The sequence below is a fragment of the Nerophis ophidion genome, linkage group LG21 (assembly GCF_033978795.1).
Source record: "Nerophis ophidion isolate RoL-2023_Sa linkage group LG21, RoL_Noph_v1.0, whole genome shotgun sequence".
Classification (NCBI taxonomy): Eukaryota; Metazoa; Chordata; class Actinopteri; order Syngnathiformes; family Syngnathidae; genus Nerophis; species Nerophis ophidion.
In genome coordinates this window covers 44570920-44593995 of record NC_084631.1, presented here as the reverse complement: position 1 = coordinate 44593995, position 23076 = coordinate 44570920, and the positions used below count along the sequence as shown (strand labels likewise).

At 39.6% G+C, this 23076-nt stretch overlaps 1 protein-coding gene across 2 annotated transcripts; it reads left to right on the top strand.

Moving 5' to 3' along the window:
• LOC133540176 (probable ATP-dependent RNA helicase ddx6) lies at positions 1-23060 on the top strand. Of its 2 annotated transcripts, none has more exons than XM_061882732.1 (13): positions 1-177; positions 6467-7486; positions 7567-7671; positions 9741-9870; positions 9949-10095; positions 10181-10275; positions 10346-10468; positions 13833-13961; positions 14118-14234; positions 14339-14402; positions 16996-17097; positions 17181-17400; positions 21096-23060. In XM_061882732.1, the coding sequence occupies exons 2-12, from the start codon at positions 7244-7246 to the stop codon at positions 17393-17395; spliced, it is 1470 nt and encodes a 489-aa protein (XP_061738716.1). In that variant the 5' UTR covers positions 1-177; positions 6467-7243; the 3' UTR covers positions 17396-17400; positions 21096-23060. The 2 variants fall into 2 exon arrangements, with proteins under 2 accessions (XP_061738716.1, XP_061738715.1); XM_061882731.1 differs by having other exon boundaries at positions 2-177; positions 19505-23060.
• The last annotated feature ends 16 nt before the right edge of the window (positions 23061-23076 follow it).

The following is a 23076-nucleotide window of genomic DNA, read 5'->3' as shown; positions in this document are numbered from 1 at the left end:
AGGGAGGCACCGATGATAAGAAGACGAAGAAGAAGGCGACCATGTTGATTTTAAGAAGAAACACAATAGACGCCATTTATTCCCAGCACAGTTCAGCTATTAAAGCTCCTTGAAACATCGCCAGTTGAAACCAACCTGAAGTTGACGTCCGTCTTGTAAAAATATCGAAGAGCGCAGGTGAGTTTTGTCGGTGTTTGCAACTCAAAACAACACCGAGTTTAAGCTGGCTAACGTTAGCTCGCGGCTAATGTTAGCTGTTTTGCTAAAAGGGTTTAAGACTATTAAAGACGTGACATAGTTTTTACTTCGACATAAAGCTGCGTAAGGCGAACAACGGCCAAATATATATATTCGTTAATCATCGCAAAGTCCCTAAACGTAACAATAACACGAGTCTTCAGGCTAGCGATTAGCGTTAGCGGGTTAGCTCGGTAGAAACATGATGGATGTTAGGCTGACCTTAGTCTCAAATCCACAAAAGTGGACACATTTATGCCTGCCAAGGCCGGGACTAGGTGAACATTTGCCAATGATACTTGAACTTGCTTACATCACTTAATTTCATATGTTTTCTGTTTACATCATGTCTGAAAAGAAGTAGAAGAGGCACCCATCTGAGGTCGGGTGGTGGGGGCAGCAGCCTAAGCAGGGAAGGCCAGACTTCCCTCTCCCCAGCCACTCCGTATAGCTCTTCTCGGGAGACATAGTTTTCCCAACGTGTCCTGGGTCTTCTCCGTGCCCGAAACACCTCCGGGTGGCATCCTGACCAGATGCCCGAACCACCTCATCTGGCTCCTCTCCATGTGGAGGAGCAGCAGCTTTACTTTGAGTTCCTCCCGGATGGCAGAGCTTCTCACCCTATCTCTAAGGGAGAGACCCAAACTCATTTGGGCCGCTTGTACCCATAATCTTGTCCTTTCGGTCATAACCCAAAGCTCATGACCATAGGTGAGGATGGGAACGTAGATCGACCGGTAAATCCGGCTCAGCTCCTCCTTCACATCGGATCGATAACGCGTCCGCATTACTGAAGACGCCGCACCGATCCGCCTGTCGATCTCACCATCCACTCTTCCCTCACTCGTGAACAAGACTCCTAGGTACTTGAACTCCTCCACTTGGGGGAAGGTCTCCTCCCCAACCCGGATATGGCACTCCACCCTTTTCCGGGCGAGAACCATGGACTCTGACTTGGAGGTGCTGATTCTCATCCCGGTCGCTTCACACTCGGCTGCAAACCGATCCAGTGAGAGCTGAAGATCCTGGCCGGATGAAGCCATCAGGACCACATCATCTGCCAAAAGCAGAGACCTAATCCTGCAGCCACCCAACCGGAACCCCTCAACTCCTTGACTGAGCCTAGAAATTCTGTCCATAAAAGTTATGAACAGAATGGGTGACAAAGGGCAGCCTTGGCGGAGTCCAACCCTCACTGGAAACGTGTCCGACTTACAATGTGGACCAAGCTCTGACACTGATCATACAGGGAGTAAACCGCCACAATCAGACAGTCCGATGCCCGATACTCCCCACATTTTTATGACCCCATCAAGTCATAAAATTGGGGTCCAGCTAGGGCTGGGTTATATGGCCTTTTTTTAATAACTGAATATTTTTAGGCCATATCGCAATACACCATATATATTAGGGATGTACCGATTAATCGGTAACCGAATATATTCGGCCGAATATGGCAAAAAAATCCACATTCGGCCTTCGGTGGAATGAGTTAAAAGCAAGGCCGAATAGTGGCGTGTGACGCAAAGACGCAATTTTTTGAGGCGGTGACACAATCAACCAACGTGCAGTGTTAAATTTAAATTGTTTTATACATAGTTTCCTTCTTTTTATTCTGAAGCTGAAGTACTGTTATTGACAAATCTGTTCTGGCCTGGGATATGTTGTGTACCTGTATAAGTGTATGAGGTTACAAGCACACACTTATTGAGATTTAGTGGGGCCTCTGTTTACATTATTAGCCTGTTGTGTAGGCTACCGGTATAAGTGTATGAGGTTACAAGCACACACTTATTGAGATTTACTTGAGCCTTCTGTTTACATTATTAACCTGTTGTGTAGGCTACCTGTATAAGTGTATGAGGTTACAAGCACATACTTAATTGAGATTTACTTGAGCCTTCTGTTTACATTATTAGCCTGTTGTGTAGGCTACCTGTATAAGTGTATGAGGTTACAAGCACACACTTAATTGAGATTTACTTGAGCCTTCTGTTTACATTATTAGCATATCTACTGTGGCTAAGCAGACTTTTGCCAAAAGAACAATAATTCATTTGTTGTGGGTTTATCCACTTTAATGCACTTTATTATTATTTTTGGAATGCATGTTTTGTTTGAGGGCCTAATATAAATGAAAAACTGTGCTTTTTTTTGAAAAGCAAAGGCTACTGGAATATTAAAAAATGTCAATATTCAATAAAAATTTACTTTATTTGAAAAACATGTCTAAAAATGTATTCTAGGCTATTTATGCAATATAAAAAAGTTGTGAAAGACTGCATTTATTATTCGGTATTTGGTATTCGGCCTTCGGCCAAGTGTTTAAATTTTATTCGGTTTCGGCTTCGGCCACAAATTTTCATTTCGATGCATCCCTAATATATATCTCCATATTTTGCCTTAGCCTTGAATGAACACTTGATGCATATAATGACAGCAGTATGATGATTCTGTGTGTCTACATTCAAACATTCTTCTTCATACTGCATTAATATATGCTACTTTTAAACTTTCATGCAGAAAATGAAATAGCAACTAAGTCAATTGAGCAAAAGTGTATTTATTAAACAGTTATTAAGCAGTGGCACAAACATTCATGTCATTTCCAAAACAGAAAGTGCAAGATTGTCAGAGACATTTTAAAACAAGCGTTTGTGCATGATGTCACTGAGATGACCTATAATAACACTAAAGTAAAGTGCACTTATTTTACAGAATGCCACTACAATAGTTTAATACAAATAAAGTGCACTTTTGTGCATGATGTCACACAAGATATTTCAACAACTGTCAAGTAAAAAGAAGCGGCATAATAAGAAGTCAAATAGTGTACGTCCTTCTCTATGTGGTAGGTTAAAGATGACATTATCTCCTTTTGGTTGTTTAGTAGTTTTTTCATACGTTGTTGATGTGGAAATGTTTGCCTCAGCATTTTGATGGTGTGGGCGTGTGGCACCGAATAGAGATGTTGACAAGCCGAGTAAGCACTCTTCATTCTCTAGCAGGTGACTTTTCAAATGATGCTACATGTTAGCAGTAATGCTACTTTTTGTAGCAACGCTTTTGCCCCAAACTTGACAAATTACGGTTGTCTGTTCGACATATTCCCACTTGAAGCCAAACCACCGCCGAATTGAACCAAAGTGGGTTAAAAAAGGTTAAAAAAAGCATAAAAGGGGTTAAAAAGCATAGAGCCAAAGAACATAAACAAGATTGTGCAAAAGCTTTATGGTAAAAGGGGTCGAATAAAAAGTAAAAAATTGCAAAATAATAATAATTAAAGTTCGACAAATTGGGGAAAAAAACATTTGTACGCATGTACCACACTTAAGACCTTCAGTGTCTCAGTATGTGGAATTAAAACGGATTAAGCAAATAAATCAAACAATGCAGTTATATGATCCACTTTAATAATCTCTTCAAACTCAAGTGTTTTTATTTCATCTACCCATTCATTTTCTAGATAATCTTACTCATTTCACCATATGAAATATAACTTACCTCACCAATTATTTGTTTTTATTGTTATTACTTATGGAGTATGTTGTGAATAAATTGAGAACAGGAAGTGAACAAACATTTTGACAACTGCTATGTAAAGGAAAAGGGGTTTGATTAAAACAAGCTCCGTTTGGAACATGTTGAATAGAGAAACAGGAAATAGTGATATATCATGTTGTATGCATGCATGCTCCAAATGAACTCAAACTCGATATTTAAGTATTTATTTATATTTTGACACAAAAATGTTTTGGAAAGTATGATTAATATACTATAATATTTGTTGCAATAGTGGATACTATTAAAGTTTAAAAGGCATGCAATTTCAAGCAGTACATATATTTTGTCTGTCTAAATCAGAGGTAGGGAACCTATGGCTCGGGAGCCAGATGTGGCTCTTTTGATGACTGCATCTGGCTCTCGGATAAATCTGAACTGGCATTGCTTAACACGATAAGTAATGAATAAATCCACTTGTAATCACAGTGTTAAAAATAATGTTCAAAATATAAAACATTCTCATGCATTTTTAATCCATCCATCTGTTTTCTACCGCACCTGTTCAAGAAGTTGCGTTAATGGTAAGAAGTTATTTATTTATTATTGGTTAGTGTGGGGGTTGCCCTCCTGGGGGTTCTTCAGACCACCAAGCACCGACATGAGAGCCTGTTTCAGGGTTACAATATTGTTTTATTTTTCAATAAGTCTCTCAGTTGATTTTCAGCAATTGTCTTTTTCTCTTTCGTTTTCGCTCGCACTCTGGCTCCAGCCCCAACCCCGTCTCTCCTCCTGGCTGCTGCTTATAACAGAATGACAGGTGATTAGATAACAAGGCCCAGGTGGGCCGTCTACGCACCTGTGGCTGATTTAGAGGCCGGTCCTGGGACACCCTAGTTCACTGCAGGCCGGCAGGCCACGCCCCCTCCACAGTTAGCTTCAGAACAACACTGTTATTACAAAGAATAAGAGCCCTATTATACTCTAGAAATGTTGGTCTTACTTAAAAATGCATGCGTTTAGTTGTGTTCAGTGTTAAAAAAAATATTATATGGCTCTTACGGAAATAAATGTTAAAATATTTGGCTTTTTGACTCTCTCAGCCAAAAAGGTTCCCGACCCCTGGTCAAAATGATAAAAATCTATTACATTCAGTGAGCAAATATGAAGTACTTTATTGACACACATCATTTTCCAGGTGTTTGCGGGCCAGATGTGAGTTTGACACCGTGGACCTAAGCACTTGCATAAGAGAATGATGGGCTCATAGCTTGTGTGGTGGGGCCACTTTTGCTTGAGACACTCATAGATGATTTTGAAGCAGCTTTCAAGCGATCTGTGGACAAAAATGTCCACATGTTGTCACCACCATGAATTATTACATTTTAACTGCCCGTTACGTTAATTTATCTGCTCCGTTTCACCTGGACCTTTGACTTTCTTCCTCACGAGATCACTTTTTAAAGTAGTGGCAGACCTTGCCTGCCATATCTGCAAGGCTGAAAAACATTAACGTTACTCTGACGCGGAGAAATGACAGTCATTATTTTGTCTTAGTAAGTCAATATTTACTAAGTCAAAATAATGACTAAATCATATTAATGACTTACTGTAAATAAGCGTTTGAAAAAGAGTTAAAAGTGGGGCCACATGCTGACATATGCGCAACGCATGCTTAATTTACAGGACAAAAAAAATAATAATAATTGTATTATTTTATTTTTTTTAAGAATTAAGCGATTCAACAGATTACGCATGTATTGAAACAGATGTTTGGAGTATGAAAGTATTGAAGGAGAAACTGAAGCTATTGAGCGAATTCATAGTCATAGCATAGCCGAATAGCTGCGTTAGCATCGTCGGTGAAATGAGCGGACCAAACGATCAGGACTTTCGCATCTTTTGACACGTGAGCAACTTAAATCCGTCGATTGGTAAGTGTTTGTTTCGCATTAAATGTGGGTGGAAGGAAACGTAATATAGTTGCAAATGCATCTACAGGTTATCCATACATCTCTGTGACATGTCTGCCTTAGCATCGCCGGTCAAATGTGGAGACACTCTGGCACATTCAATGGGGGTCTGGCGGCAGATTTCTGGCCACTTTGGCATCTTCGGGCCAGTGGTGCAACTTGAATCCCTCCCTGTTAGTGTTGTTACAACCTCCGACAACACACCGACGAGGCATGATGTCTCCAAGGTTCCAAAAAATAGTAAAAAAAACCGGAAAATAACAGAGCTGTGACCCGGTGTTTGTAATGTGTTGAAAATGAAAATGGTGGGTGTGTTACCTCGGCGACGTCACATTCTGACGTCATCGTCTCCAGCGCGATAAACAGAAAGGCGTTTAATTTGCCAAAATTCACCCATTTAGAGTTCGGAAATCGGTTAAAAAAATAAATGGTCTTTTTTTCTGCACCATCAAGGTATATATTGACGCTTACATAGGTCTGCTGATAATGTTCCCCTTTAACAACAATGTGCTGCGGGACACCCTGGACATCAATCGCTCAATAATGCAATTTTGAATGCAGGAAGAACTCTGCATTAATAAACAAACGCTGATCTAAAGGCGAATTACTAGGATTGTGATCTATCTGGCGTGTGTACAAGGCACATTAAAATATACATGCATTATAATAAGCCTAGTTTTAAATCAGCATATGTAGGTTAGACATGACAAGCTTGTTTTGGGTGTTCCAAAATCTTCTGTTTGGGTATCTTTCAGGTGGCACATTTGAGTTGTTGGCAAGATTGAGTGGAAAGCACCAGTGATCACAGTCTCACTCCCACTAGTGACACGCCGACCTCCCAACCTCAACCAGCTGAAGCAGTTAAGAAACTGCGGACTAAAAAGGGGTGGAAAAGCTTTTCTGGCTTTGGACTCGATCCCCTCTTGTATTTGTGATACCCGTCAAGTGAAACTAAAAGGAAGAACATGTAATTTTTTGGGGAAGGACTTGTACAAAATTGGACATCTTTTTTTTCCCAAGAAGGACAATACTGAGTTAATACCGTGGACAAAAAAAAAGTCAAGGAAATACTGTTAAACAGAAGATTATATTGAAGAACATATTCCTACAGTACAGAGTTTGCCTTAGTTGTTCTATTTCAGGACTTGCGCCACATTCTATACTTGTTCACATATAATTTTCTATATTGTGAGCAAGTATATTCATGCATATGAATGCAAATTTCTCTTCATTTTGAAGAGTTTCTCGTGTATAAAGTTGACTTTTTTGTTTGTTGTACGTCAGTCGCTCTTTTTTAAGGGGACCGAGCTGCACGTACGTGCGTGTTTGTGTGTGTGTGTGTCTGTGTATATATATATATATATATGTAAATATTACCAGTTGACTGCTGTTTTAAAAGCTGTCAGCTTAATCGAATATATTGTTTGTTGATGCTTTATTAATATTTTTTACATTTTTGAAGATCATTTTTTTTAGTAAAAACAAACTTAAGGAAAGATTGTTTGAAAAACAAAGAAAATAAGGGCGGGGAAATGGCAGCGCCCAGAACAGAAAGCGTTGGCCCACTTGTGATGGGACTGAACAAGCAGAACGGGCAGCTCAGAGGACAGACCAAACCAGCTTCGGTCCAGCCAGGACCCGCAACTCAAGCGAAGGGGCTGGGAGCTCTCCAGAAACCAGGCGGTGCGTCCCAAGAAGGTGGAGGCATTAAATTTGGGGACGACTGGAAAAAAAGCCTCCAGCTCCCTCCCAAAGACAACAGGGTCAAAACCTCAGTGAGTGAAGATTTTTGAAATATCTCACACGGAACCTCACGCACGCCCGTTGTCTATAACGTTGTCCGCTTCCTTTCTAGGACGTGACCAGCACTAAGGGGAATGAATTTGAGGATTACTGTCTGAAACGGGAACTTCTGATGGGCATTTTTGAGATGGGCTGGGAGAAACCATCTCCAGTGCAGGTATGGTTAATAATTTATGGGAGATGTGTGGATTTTCCTTAAAACATGCAGTAGAGGCCAAAAGTTTGGACACACACTGCAAAAACTGAAATTTAAGTAAGGTGAAATATCTCAAATAAGGGTGATATTTGCTTATTTTCTGTCTGATAATATCATTCTTCTCACTAAGCAGATTTTACTTGGTTTCAGAGTTTTGTTGCTAAATGATCACCGTAAGATATTACAGTTTGTTAATGAAGTTTTCTGACCTACCGTAAACCTCTTCTACCGCCGGGGTGTTAATTAATTTAAAACCTCTTCTCACTCCGGTGTTTACCAAAGGCATGCGGTAAAGGCAAGCATGCGCTAATTATATTAAAACCTCTTCTCACTCCGGCGCTTACCAAAGGCATGCAGTAAATTTAGGCCTGCGCTTATAAATTTGAGTGTGATGTAAGGATACCATCATGAAAAGCACATTTAATTAAAAAAAAAACTTTATTATGGTCTTACCTTTACTTATAAATAAAGTCTATGCGCAGCTCCTTCTGATCAAAAGCATCGATAACTTGTTTATGAAAGTCTTCCTTATCTTTCTTCACTTTTAAAAGTCTCTCTGTCTTGATGGAGATCTTCCTTTATTACCTCCTGCTTCGACTGAAAGTCCAGTTTAGAAAACTGTTTTATTTTAGATATGTAATCCTCCATGTTAAAAGTGCAAGCGAGTGGAAATAATAAACACACGCTGCTCACTATTGCTGCTTGTTGTCACTTCTTCTGCAGCCGAGTAGTTGCAAGAAGGATCACTAGCGCCCTCTACCAACAGGAGGCGGGAGTCATTTATTGACTCTTATTTGACACACACAGCTACGTTATATTAATAAAACATAGCTGCTTACTGTTCTTTTTAGCATATTCAATAGCTTGGACCTTAAATCCTACTGAAAAGTTCTTAATCTTCTTCCCTTTATGCGATTTCAAATGATTGAAATCAGCCTCCTCCATTTTGAAAATGATGACAGGTGAAGTGTCACTCGTGACGTGACGAGTTTCACCCGGTGGAAATTCTAGGCATATGCTAATTATTTTGCGAAAGGAGTTTGACCCGGCAGAAATTCTCGACATGCGCCGATAAAAATAATATTTTGCGAAATTAGTTTGACCCGACATTAATCCTGAGCTGGCGGTAATGCTAAGCATGCGCTAATTATTTTGCGAAACAAGTTTGACCCGGCAGTAATTCTAGGCAGGCGCATACTATATACCCGGCGGCAATTCAAGGAAATACGGTATTTGTACCATGAATTGATAAACGTGGACCCCGACTTAAACAAGTTGAATAACTTATTCTGGTGTTACCGTTTAGAGGTCAATTGTACAGAATACGTACTGTATCGCCTATCTCAACTACAATCGGGCAGAAGGCAGGGTACACCCCGGACAAGTCGCCATCTCATCGCAGGGCCAAATTGACTTTGCTGTTTTATTTTCAATGAAACAATAGAAAATAGGTACTCATATCGTAGTACAGTTGGCACAGTACAGTAAACTGACAGTTCATATTTAAACATTTGACATTTCAAACAATTTTGAACAGAAATAGTTCATGCACATTCATATAAATTCCTCAAAATTACAATTAAAACATTTTTGGCCAGGGGCCGGGCTGTATATATGCGCACTAATTGACTGAAAGAGCACGCACTTGGCACGATGATGTCATGTTATGGAGGGAAAAATGTATTTTTAGACCGTATGATTTGCCTGAGCTGCCTGGAGACCCCCGGAGTAACAAGCGGTTGCCTTGTTGCCTTTCCATTAAGTACAATACATTTGTTTTTAGTATAAGTTTGTGGGTTTCAAGAAATGTAATGCCGTGCGCATATCATTATTTCAAGATAATGGCACTAGCATTTACTTCATTTAAGAATATTTTTCAACATATTGAGCTTAAAGGTATTTTTTTTTGCCTTTGTTTCGATCAGATTACTACCGCTTCTGTATGCCCCATTGCCATTATGATGCGCATCCTTACTTGTGCAGGAACTGCCCACAATTCCAAGTAATGAAAAGTTTTTAATTCCTTGCAGGAGGAAAGTATTCCCATTGCCCTGTCTGGAAGGGATATTTTGGCTCGGGCCAAGAATGGAACCGGGAAAAGTGGAGCCTATCTCATCCCAATGCTGGAAAGGATAGACCTCAAAAAGGACCATATACAAGGTGAAGGCCGATACAGCTCCGAGTATTGTTAAAGAAATTATTTTACAATTTGCTCTTTGGGACATTTCTACCCCTCAGCAATGGTAGTCGTGCCTACTCGAGAGTTGGCACTGCAGGTGAGCCAGATCAGCATTCAGATCAGCAAACATATGGGAGGAGTCAAAGTTATGGCCACCACCGGGGGAACCAACCTACGAGATGATATCATGCGCCTGGATGAGACTGGTGAGCCAACATTTTAGTAGCCGTGCTTGTTTGCTTCCTATTCAGGATGTTATTTACATTTTTTGTCGTGCGCGTATACTTTTAGTGCATGTGGTCATTGCCACACCTGGTAGGATTCTGGATTTGATAAAGAAAGGTGTGGCAAAGGTGGATAAAGTTCAAATGATGGTGATGGATGAGGTAAGCAGTCCGTACGTGTGAAAAACACCATCTTGTGCAAATCCACTATGAATCATGTCTCCTCTTTTAGGCTGATAAACTGCTGTCTCAGGATTTTGTGGTGCTCATCGAGGATATCATTAGCTTCCTGGCCAGGCAGAGGCAGATCCTTCTCTACTCGGCAACCTTCCCCATCAGTGTGCAAAAATTCATGGTGAGCAGCCTTCAGTCGCTTCACCGCTCAGGCATCCAGATGGCTCGGGGCCAGTTGGCACACAATCGTTTCGCTCCGCAAACAAGCTGTTCACTTTCTGGCCGCAGTCCTGTTTGGTTGTCGTCTCTTCCTCCAAGGCTTTCTTTGCCCCTCTGCACCCGCAATTAAAGGATTAATTTGGCTAGTTGGACAGCTAAATGTCCTTTTGCAGTCTCATACATATCTTGTTTTGTCTCGAATTCAACACCAACCCGTGTCACAAAACCCGCTACCTAATTGCATGACTAAGCATGTACGTCAGTGCAAAGATTTGTTTGTTGAGATTTAGCTCGGGGTGCAGTTATAACTGCTCGGTAAATACTCTCGTTAGAGCAGCAAACAAAAGCAGGAATAAAACTCACCTTCGAAGCCTCACATTATTCCAAAAGCAATTAAAACTCCAACAAACATGGTCATTAAATATGTATTCTGATATATGTTGTTCACAGAAAATGAGCCAAAGCCTGTGAGTCTCAGTTTGAAAAATTAATTAATTGTATCATTTTTCTTTCAATAAAAAATGAAAACGGGTCTCGCTGACCCGAACACCACCACCACAGATTGGATGGGAAGCGTCGATGCACAGCCATTTTCCGAGCTTTCCAGGGATGTTCATATTCAAGTCTGGGCTCCGGCTGGGCCACTCAAAGATATTTACAAATTGTGTCCAGAAGCCATTTTTGGGATATATTGGCTGTGTGCTTAGAGTCGTTGTCTTGCTGAAAGATGAACCGTCGACTTAGTCTGATTTCAAGAGTGCTGTGGAGCCACTTTTCATCCAGAATGTCTCTCTACAGTACAATGTTTGATTGTAGTTCTATTTTGATCAGTGATAGTGACGTAAACCGATGTCAAATATGGCACACTACTATTTCGACTTTTGGAAGTGCAAGCTTTCACTTGGGAGCTAGAGCTTCCTGAAAAGCACAGTTTACAGTGAAAAGACACAGCAGTTGTATCGGTCAAGTGTTTTTTCTAACTGACACATCCATCCAGGTATCGAACCACACTATCACTCCTTGTGTTCAATATCGTATTGGACTCGAGCAATGGCCCTGTTGGGGTTTCCAAGTCATGCTTCCAAAGTAGTAGTTTTGCAGGTAGATGTTTCTTTAAAAAAATGTGAGCGATCCAAAAAAAAAAGCATTATTTTCTTTGTATTTAAACTTCTTCTTGTCAATGTCAGGATCACTGAGGCAGATATTGACTGCTGGGGAGAAAAACAAATCAATTTGTTAGCTAGCACCTAAAGACACGCCTTTACTCCAAATGGTTTAGGTGCAGTGTTACTTTGGGTGAGGGTTGTACAGTATAGCGGTACTAATCAGTTGAAATCGGTATTATACCGCCTTTTGAAAAGTACTGGTACCGCTCTTTCATCTGAGTTCTAGTTTTTGGTGGTGACTACAGAGCTGAGGCGCGTAATGTTGAGTGTGTCAAAACGCACACACAAAGTGCATACGAGTAATAACATCTTGGAGAGGAAAAATGGCAAAAGACTACCATTCTACTGGTTAATAAAGAGGCTGGTGCAGTACAATATGGAGGTATTTGGGTTTCAAAACTAATAAAGCTAATGCTTTAAACATTGCTATTACTGTTTTACACCTTTCCTGCTTCTCGGCTCCCAGACCGTGGTCGAGGAGAGCAGGGGAGACCTTTCACTTCACAATGGGTCCGCAAAGCGGCGCTCTTTGGTCGGAATGACGAGGCCGTTCATTTGTTAGAATTTGGTCACTTTATTTATAATTTCCACAGGGCACAACCGGACATCCACCATGCTATTAACACTCCTGCACATGCTAGTGTTACCTCTCCTAACTTGCCCACTCACTTGCTCACGTCACTCCCTCCACATACTATCATTCTTCGGGATGATGTTTGTTAAAAAAAATTCCGATTTCGCTGCCACTTTAAAATCCTCTTATTGAATTGATTTTCTTATCGAATCCAGATAGATTTTTGTGTATGGAAAAAAAACACTACTTTTTTTAAGAAAAAAATAAAATAAACAGAGCAAACACTGCCCTGGTCACTCTGGCTGTAATGAATGTCATCATCTGAAATAGGAGAACATTAACATTATCTTAATTCACATCTGGAAAGCACTAGTTTATTAGACAGACCTGCAAACTCTGGAGTGGTGTAGGCTACAAGATACCGTTAACGTTATCAGACACATACAAAATGGCTAACGTTACCATTAGCCACTGACTATGTTTAGGTAACGTTAGTCTAGCTAAAATTACTGCAGTCCTGGTTGACAAAAGAGGTAACATTATTTTAGTCTAAAGGCTACAAGAGCGCATATGGAAATGAACCGGTAACAGTTAACGTTAGTTTATTCACCGGCACTATCATGCGGACTACAGGTTGAAGCAAAGGAAGAGCAGTTTGCTTCATCATTTCGGTCACTGCTGCTTCTCCACGTGTTAGACACAACACGTTTCTCTAACCTTCAGGTTATGTACGGCCTTAACATGTTTCAACATGTTTGTTGTACTGCTCCCCTTACAGGAAAGTGAAGCATGGCAATAATTGCAGATAGCTGTTTCCTTGTTATATTTATTAGTAAAGTGAAGCCATGCCTTGTAGCGTTTTTTCCGGTCCATTGTTGTTGCTGCTTCTGTATCTGCCGCCGAATGACTCAGCGTTCCCAGGGATTCGAATAAAGAACCAAATCTTTTTCTTTACTATAGTGGCTGAAAATGGGAACCATTTCTCAAAAAGGGATCAAATCCATGGAATCGGTTCTTTTCTTGTCGAACAATCGGGAGAACCGGTTTTCGAACATCATCCCTACATATGTTACTCTCAAAAGAGTTGCTTTAAAACACGCCTGGCCAAATGTGGCGATTAGTATTAACACTTTTGCTTCGAACTTAGGTAAATATTTAAATAATGAGCATTCAGATCTGCAAAAGGAGTTATAAACATTGACAGGCAATAATGTAGTGGTTACACTTGTCCTGCTGTTCGGTCCGGTGCAGACTGTATTCTAAGACCACAGGAAGACATTTCCTTCAGGGTCGATGCCATTTCAATGCCTTTTTATTGTATATTTTAACCTTGTAAAATTGTTCTTTGACTGTGAATAATTAATGTAGTGTTTATGTTATGTTAAAGCCAAAAACTACATTTTTCATAGTTGCTTTTATTTGGAAAAGTATCGACGTTTTGGTACCAGTACTAAATTATTGTTATCAGGACAATCCTATTTTGGGTGTTACTGTTTTAGGCGTTTTAGCCACAATCTCCTGAAATACTGCACTGTTGTACTTGTATTTTGCTCTTAAAAGTTCTCCCTACTGTGTGCTTGCATTAGGCCAAGCACCTGCAGAAACCATACGAGATCAATCTGATGGAGGAGCTGACTCTGAAGGGCATTACTCAGTATTATGCCTACGTCACAGAGAGACAGAAAGTGCACTGCCTCAACACACTCTTCTCCAGGGTAAGTCACTATGAAGCCATGCATACTTGTCCACCCTATTGTGCTTCTTCTCTCCATGGACACTTAAACACACAGCATGGATAAACGATGCAGTATCTGCAAAAAAAGCAGTCATCATATGTTTATGAGGACGCCTACGTTTTTTGTCTTTTGCAGCTTCAAATCAACCAGTCGATCATCTTCTGTAACTCAACACAGCGGGTAGAGCTTTTAGCCAAGAAGATCACGCAGCTGGGCTACTCGTGTTTCTACATTCATGCAAAGATGATGCAGGTCAGCACAATTTGTGACCAGTGTTCATTTTGTTCCACTACAACGCTATACTGGGAACTTTAGACGGGCAGGAATGATTAAAAAAAAGTGTGTCGTGTTTTCAGGAATATAGAAACCGTGTGTTCCATGACTTCAGGAATGGACTGTGCAGGAATCTGGTGTGCACTGGTAAGTTTCAAGCTCAGCTATGACTGGGAGTCTCGGGGTACTTAACAATACTAGGGATCAGTATTGGGCAATTTATTTTAAAAAGTGTGTGATCGCCATTGCCGATTAATACATTTTATGCCTGACGCTGCATTTATGATTAGTCCCCCAGTTGACAAGCAGCCAACAGCTATTTAAGTGTCTCCATACACTGTGTGGAGCCACTGCCCTAAGCTAATAATAATAACCTCCATTACTGCTAATAAGCTGCAATTATTTGTATCTTAAGTACAATTATCACTAGAGATGTCCGATAATGGGTTTTTTGCCAATATCCGATATTCCGATATTGTCCAAATCTTAATTACCGATACCGATATCAACCCATACCGATATATACAGTCGGGGAATTAACACATTATTATGCCTAATTTTGTTGTGATGCCCCGCTGGATGCATTCAACAATGTAACAAGGTTTTCCAAAATAAATCAACTCAAGTTATGGGAAAAAAATGCCGACATGGCACTGCCATATTTATTATTGAAGTCACAAAGTGCATTACTTTTTTTAACATGCCTCAAAACAGCAGCTTGGAATTTGGGAAATGCTCTCCCTGAGAGAGTATGAGGAGGTTGAGGTGGGCAGAATTTTTAGCAGTGGGTGTATAATATAGCTTCTCAGAAGAGTTAGTGCTGGAAGCGGTTCTGGGTATTTGTTCTGTTGTGTCTCTGTTGTGTTACGGTGCGGATGTTCTCCCGAAATGTGTTTGTCATTCTTGTTTGGTGTGGGTTCACAGTGTGGCGCATATTTGTAACAGTGTTAAAGTTGTTCATACGGCCACCCTCAGTGTGACCTGTATCGCTGTTGACCAAATATGCCTTGCATTCGTGTGTGTGTGTGTGTGTGTGTGTGTGTGTGTGTGTGTAAAACCGTAGGTATTATGTGATTGGCCGTCACGCAAGGGCAGGGACTGTAAGGTTTTTTGGCAGTCTGCACTTCTCCTTTCTTCCGTGTACAGAGCGGCGTTTTAAAGTCATAAATTTTACTTTTTGAAACAGATGGCGATAATTTCCGATATTACATTTTAAAGCATTGATCGGCCGATAATATTGTACTGCCGATATAATCAGACATCTCTAATTATCACCAGAGGATGTGGCCGAACATATTATGCAAAGACGAAGCGAATAAGGAACTCTTTTAAATAGTGTTGAATCATTTTAAAACTACCAATAGCACTCATAAATAAATAGAAAAATGCGCAAAATTACACGTAGTTTGTATCGGTCGATATCATTCTCGGATGATCTGGAATCTGCAGCATAAAACCCGGATCGGAAATATCCTACACAAAACCACATGCGATAAATGCTACACAAACAGGCTCATGGATTAAGATTTTTTGACATGGGATTAGGGATTGGCATCTGAAAACTGAATCTGGTCCTCGACTAACGTAAAATCCAATGGTGCCATATTACTTTACCTGGGTTGTGTGTGTGATGTCAAGCCCAGTTACTGATTCAGCCAGCTCTTTGTACTTCGACACCTGGCTATAACTCCAGCGGCACTAAGAGCAGACTCGGCCACAATACGTCTAGGTAACGTTGCAATTTTAAATGCCAACTAAGTAATTGACTCCAAAAAACACTCCAACATAAGTAAGGCTCCAATTTACCAAAAACACGCTAGTTTGATGCTAATATACATTGACTTTGCTATTGACATTATGGATTTTACATGGCGTTTCCAACACCTCTAAATTCGTAAATGAAAACTACAACCAAGATACACAATGCATTTAATCAGCTGGCTCATAATAAATACAAAACTTACAGTATTGACACTTTTTAGGGCGCAACCAAAACAAAACAAAAATCACCATAAGCTATACACTACCGCTACACACTACGTCTTGGACTTGCAGCTGTAATTGTAACTTAACATCATACATGCAAATTATAATATGATAATAAAACAAGTGTATATTAATAGGCTTAGTGGCCACATGTGTGGACAGCACCTTTTTAGCTCTTATTTCCAAAATTGTGTACACTACTGAATTGGGGTATTACGGCCTCTTATGTGGACACTTATAATAACATACAATGGAATTTGGGGGGAAAAAGTGTAAAAATAAGAATTAGCATGTCACCAAACATGAAGTACACATTTGTGTACTTATGGGCTATGTACATCATATCGAAAGATGATACTTAGTTTTTGTTCTAATTAGGGTCCAAAAAGCCCAAATAGCAAAGAGAAATAAAAAAAAGCATGTAAACAAACAGCTTGGGCCTTAAGAGGTTTATATATATATATATATATATATATATATATATTATAATTTGTGTGTGTTTTAAAAGAAAACAAACTATGCTTCTATTATTTTCATTACATTGGAGTCCTATGGAGGCTTTAGTAATATTAATAAAGCACATGAGTAAGCCAACATTTTTTGGCGGGGTCGCGTTTCTCCACAACAATGATACGATTCAATAAGGAGAATCGTCAAAAACAAAACGTGATACGTGGCGAGAGGTATCGATAATCATATTCTAAGATTCCATATGGCGATAGTTTGTAATAATGTCTGAACTCTCCTTCAACAGATCTCTTCACAAGGGGTATAGACATCCAGGCCGTCAATGTGGTCATCAACTTTGACTTCCCCAAGAATGCAGAGACATACCTCCATCGTATTGGACGATCAGGTTCATGAATCACAACGTCCGTGGTCAGCACTGCTTCTTTCACCCTTTTACTAAAATACAGAGTTGTCTTTGTGAAACCCCAGGGAGGTTCGGTCACTTGGGATTGGCCATCAACTTGATCACGTCCGAAGACCGCTTCAACCTGAAGACCATCGAAGACCAACTGGTGACCGACATCAAGCCCATTCCTGGCAGCATCGACAAGAGCCTCTACGTGGCAGAGTTCCATTCATCCAGCGCCGACTGCGAGGTGGAGGAAGTCCTCGAGAAATCAGGACGCCCACAGGACAGCGCCTAAATCTGGTGAGAGCAGCTAACTCAGGGTTCTCACTAGGGATGTCCGATAATATCAGTTGATAAATGCTTTAAAATTTGATATTGGAAATTATCGATATCTGTTTCAAAAAGTAAAATTCATGACTTTTAAGAACGCCGCTGTACGGAGTAGTACACGGACGTAGGGAGAAGTACAGAGCGCCAATAAACCTTAAAAGTACTGCCTTTGCGTGCCGGCCCAATCATATAATATCTATGGCTTTTCACACACACGAGGTGAATGCAAGGCATACTCAGGGAGAGCATGTCCCAACTTCCAAGCTGCTGTTTTGAGGCATGTTAAAAAAACACGCGACATGCTTTACACCACTGCATCCCAAGCTTTGCATTGGACTTTGTGATATATGGCTTAGATGCAGCTTCTCGGCCATGGAAAGCCATTCAACGAAGCTCTCGGCGTACTGTACGTGGGCTAATTGGAAGGTCACATGAAGTTTAGAGCTCTGTAGCAACTGTGCAGAACGTCTTTGCACTATGCGCTTCAGCATCGGCTGACCCCTCTGTCAGTGTACGTGGCCTACCACTTGGGGGCTGAGTTGCTGTTGTTCCCAAACTTTTCCATTATCTTATAATAAAATCCACAGTTGACTCTGGAATAAGCGAGGAAATTTCACGACTGTATTTGTTGCACAGGTGGCATCCTATAACAGTTCCACGCTGGAAATCACTGAGAGTGGCCCATTCTTTCACAAATGTTTGTAGAAACAGTCTCCATGCCTAAGCACTTGATTTTGTACACTTGTCCTAAATGATTAGGACACCTGATTCTCATCATGTGGATGGGTGGCCAACAGAGGTGGGTAGTAACGCGCTACATTTACTCCGTTACATCTACTTGAGTAACTTTTGGGATAAATTGCACTTCTAAGAGTAGTTTTAATGCTACATACTTTTACTTTTACCTGAGTATATTTATAGAGAAGAAACGCTACTTTTACTCCGCTCCATTTATCTACATTCAGCTTGCTACTCTCTATTGATTTTTATCGATCTGTTAATGCACGCTTTGTTTGTTTTGGTTTGTCAGACAGACCTTCAAAAGTAGGATCTTCACATGCCTGCGTTTCACCAATCAAATGCAGTCACTGGTGACGTTTGACTCCGTTTCACCAATCAAACAAAGCCAACCGGTCACATGATTAACTGTACACTTTTTTTATTTTTTTTATTTTATAAACCTTTATTTATACATTTTGACATTTACAAACAGTTGAAAATAATAATCAAAGTAAATACAAAACTGTATAAAAAACGTACAAAACAGCACCAGGGGGTTGTAAATTAAAAGTAACTAAAATAGAATGCAAAAAAAAAAAAAATATATATATATATATATATATATATATATATATATAATAAAGTGCAAAGCCATAGGCTCACTCAATCTCAGTAAATAACTTAGGTTTGGAACACAGCATCATCCTTTTCACAGCGTTTTGGTTGTTAGATATAGAGTGTTTTAATGTAGAGTTCTAAATCTTTTTTTAAAGGCACAAAAAACAGGTCGGGTATTGAGAAACTTACATTTATAAAATAAGACTCAGACAATAGTATCATAAGGTACTAAAGGTAAAATTAATTTTCAATTTTTTTTTTCAATACAGTGTAAAACCAAATGTATATTTAATATATAGTATTGTTTTAGTTGCTTAAGAGATATTCCTGGCTCTGAATTTGTTCATTGCTATCTTTGTTTTTGTGCATTACTTGTTGCCGTCATCATTAAACAAACAGGCAACTCATCAGTTACTCAGTACTTGAGTAGTTTTTTCACAAAATACTTTTTACTTTTACTCAAGTCAATATTTGGGTGACTACTCTTTATTTTTACTTGAGTAATATATCTCTAAAGTAACAGTAGTTTTACTTGAGTACAATTTCTGGCTACTCTACCCACCTCTGGTGGCCAAATACTTTTGGCAATTGTGTGTGTGTGTGTGTGTGTGTGTGTGTGTGTGTGTGTGTGTGTGTCAGCATATACTGTAGATTTGAAGCCATATCACCTAGACATGCCGTGCCAAACACAAGAAATATCTTTCTGAATAGACCTTTTTGTCTCTCGTCTATCCAGGACTTGCAGGACTCCCTAGGCTTTGCACACTTCAGGCACCTCTTCAACATTACACTTTGTTTTCAAAGCCTGCTAAATTGTGACAGAGGCTTTTTTTTTGTTTTGTTTAAAATTGTTTCTGCCTTTCATCAAAGAACTGCATGACGGAAAAGTGAACTATCTGGATTTGCATCCACTCCACACAGAGATTGTTGCCAGAACAGAGTTGTTAGTGAGCTTTGTAACGTACAATACCGTCAAATCTGTTCTGAACCCGTCGTCCTTAGAGACGGACAAGCAAGCGCGGTCCATGTCTTTGAAGTATCAGAACACCAGCCATCGTTCAGTACACTGTTACCACTTAAGTGCCTTACATGCTCCCATTCATCTTCTCCATAGCCTGTCGCGCAAATGAATGAAATAGCTCATTAACTCCGAACACATCCATTATGCAACAGTATCTTTCTGTGAGATGTGTCAAGAAAACCTTAATATGGTATTTAATGTGAATGTTGCAATAAAAACGGCAGCTTTACTTAAGTAGTGCGCGACTGTTTTAACCCATTAGAATGAATTAAACACGCAGAGGGGGGACTCACGCAGCCCTGCAAAAATCATTTCAGTTTCATAGCGGCCTTATGCTGTTCCTTTGTTCTCTTACACGCCCAGAAAGGAGAAAAATCTCGCATCCAAAACTTAGGGATCGGTTCAAAACAGTCTTGATTACGGAATAAGGGTAATGGTGTTGATAAGATGTCCAGGATAATGAGAAGTGGTGGTGCAAAGCGGTAGTTCACTTTTCTGTCAGGGTCTTTCTCCCATATGTTTATGATTTGCAACATGGACACTTAAGATTTTGTTAACATTTCTGCAAATCTGTTTTTTTTTGTTTTGTTTCTCTTGACAAACTGAAAAAAGTGAGTGTAGAGTACAGGCTCAAAGTTTGGACACACCTTCTCATTTCAATGCGTTTTCCTCATTTCCATGACTATTTACATTGTAGATTGTCACTTGAAGGCCTCAATACTATGACACCTGTGAAGTGAGAACCATTGCAGGTGCTCATGGAGAGAATGCCAAGAGTGTGCGAAAAAGTAATCCGAGCAAAGGGTGGCTATTTAGAAGAAACTAGAATATAAAACTTGATTTCTGTTATTTCACCTTTTTTTTGTAAAATAACTCCACATGTGTTCATTCATAGTTTTGATGTGACTATCTACAATGTAAATAGTCATGAAAATAACGAAAAGACATTGAATTAGAAGGTGTGTCCAAACTTTTGGCTTGTCCTGTTTGTACCACCAACCAAGCGCCTGAAATATCTGCTTTGCTTCGGTTCCATCAGTTGCAGACTCCCGTTTCAGTTTTCTGCAGCTGCAACAATATGATCTTTTTTTTTAAATCTTTTTGATAAGAAGGAGAGGATTATCTGTCTAATGAAGAGCGGGCGGGTCGCTGGATTTTGAAAGCAAAATTGTAGCATCTTTGAAGACGCAGCTGTGACTTTATTTTCTTTTTATTTGGTCCTCTCTTAACCGAGACAAAAAATGTACTACAAAAATTACCATTTTTTGTTTTTTTTTCTGAACTTTTTTTTTTTTATTTCTTTCAGCTGTGAGGACTTAAGCACTGGATTTGGGGTGGGTTAGTACTTAAAATGTCCAGCAAAATGATGGACCAACTGATTTGACCATTGAAAGGTACAAAAAATGTTCAATGCTCTTTTTTAAAAATGGCCATTCAAAAGTATAAATTATATTAAATGTTTTTTTTGTTGTTTTTTTTTAAATATGGAGCAAATGCTAAATGACAAAAAAAAAAGCATTTAAGATCTATAATCCTTTAACCTATTCAGGTGATGGATGGTACTTTTTGTTTACAATTAAAACAACTTTGGTTCGGGTGACTTGGAATAGAAAGGTTGTTTTTTTTTTGTTGTTGTTGAAATAAATTTTCAGGAATTACACTGAAGCAAAACCAAAAAAAAGTGGAAACTGAGGAGTTGGGTGTCGGTCGTGGGAATGAGTGAGTGACTTTTTGTGTCCAATCACATTTGTATGCGTCTTCTAACTACAGCGGATTGACTTCACTACCTTGCATCACAACCTGCGTGGTTAGAACCGTTTAAAAATAATAAGAATCAGTCCCAGTGTCAGTTTGAGGTTGCATGGAAATGTAAGTCTGTTCCTTTTTATCCCCCTTGTTTGATGACACAATGTCTTAAGTCTGAATGAGTCGTTTTTCCATTTGCTGGAGTGACTCCCATCCTCCAACCCCATAGCAAACGCCCCCTTATGAAAACATTTGTTTTCATTCCACGATCTCCACTGTGACCCACAGACTTTCTCCCAAAGGGCCTTTTTATATAGTTTTTTTTTTTCTATTTTAACATATCGTATTTTTCGGAGTATAAGTCGCACCTGCCGAAAATGCATAATAAAGAAGGAAAAAACATAAGTCGCACTGGAGTATAAGTCGCATTTTTGGGGGAAATTTATTTGCTGAAACCCAACAGCAAGAATAGACATTTGAAAGGCAATTTAAAATAAATAAAGAATAGTGAAGAACAGGCTGAATAAGTGTAGGTTATATGAGGCATAAATAAGCAACTGCTATGTTAAGCTAACATATTATGGTAAGAGTCATTCAAATAACTATAACATATAGAACATGCTATACCTTTACCAAACTATCTCTCACTCCTAATCCATAAATCCCATGAAATCTTATACGTCTAATCTCTTACGTCAATGAGATAAATAATAATATTTGATATTTAACGGTAATGTGGTAATAATTTCACACACAAGTCGCACCCTCGGCCAAACTATGAAAAAAACTGCGACTTATAGTCGGAAAAATACGGTAATGGAAAGCTGGGTAACTTATTTTGTTTAATTGAATCTGTTTTGCCGCCCCCTTAATGATTTAAGATAAACTCCTAACCTAACTGGTGGTCACAATGGAGATCACACTGAATGAATTTTTGTCATGTTTGTATGTGTGTGTGTTTGTCCCGGAGGATCAGGCGCACAAAGGCCTGTTTAGTAAACGGGCGACAAAAATGATGATTTTTCTGCTTCAGGTACACTTTGGTAATGGGGCGGTAAAAGACCAAGGCTAATATTCCTTCCTACGGCTGAAACACTAATGTCAAAACCCAGCCCCGCTTCAGAGGAAAATTAATCGCTCAACTCTCGATTTGTTGTTGTAAGCCAGGAAGACGTTCACTACTGAAGTTCCTGGAGCAAAAATAGTAACGAGTGAATTGATTTTTGTGTGTTAAATCAACATAACACACGTGGAGTGGCAACTGGATTCTCAATTGTCTTGACATTGTCCTGGTTATTTCTGTTCTGTAAGCCTGGAAATTGGACTTGGCTCACTCAAACGAGTGAAACTATTTAGGAAATCTGCAACAACAACAACAGATCATATTTTGTTATTTCCTGACAAAAGTGCACGGAGCAATCAATGCAAAGGCAATTCAAGAAAAGCGTTGCTCACTCTGCCCTCTACTGTTGTAATTTGGAACTACACGCGGGGGCTGTGAAATTCAATAAATTACTCAAAATAACTTTTGTGTTTTGCTC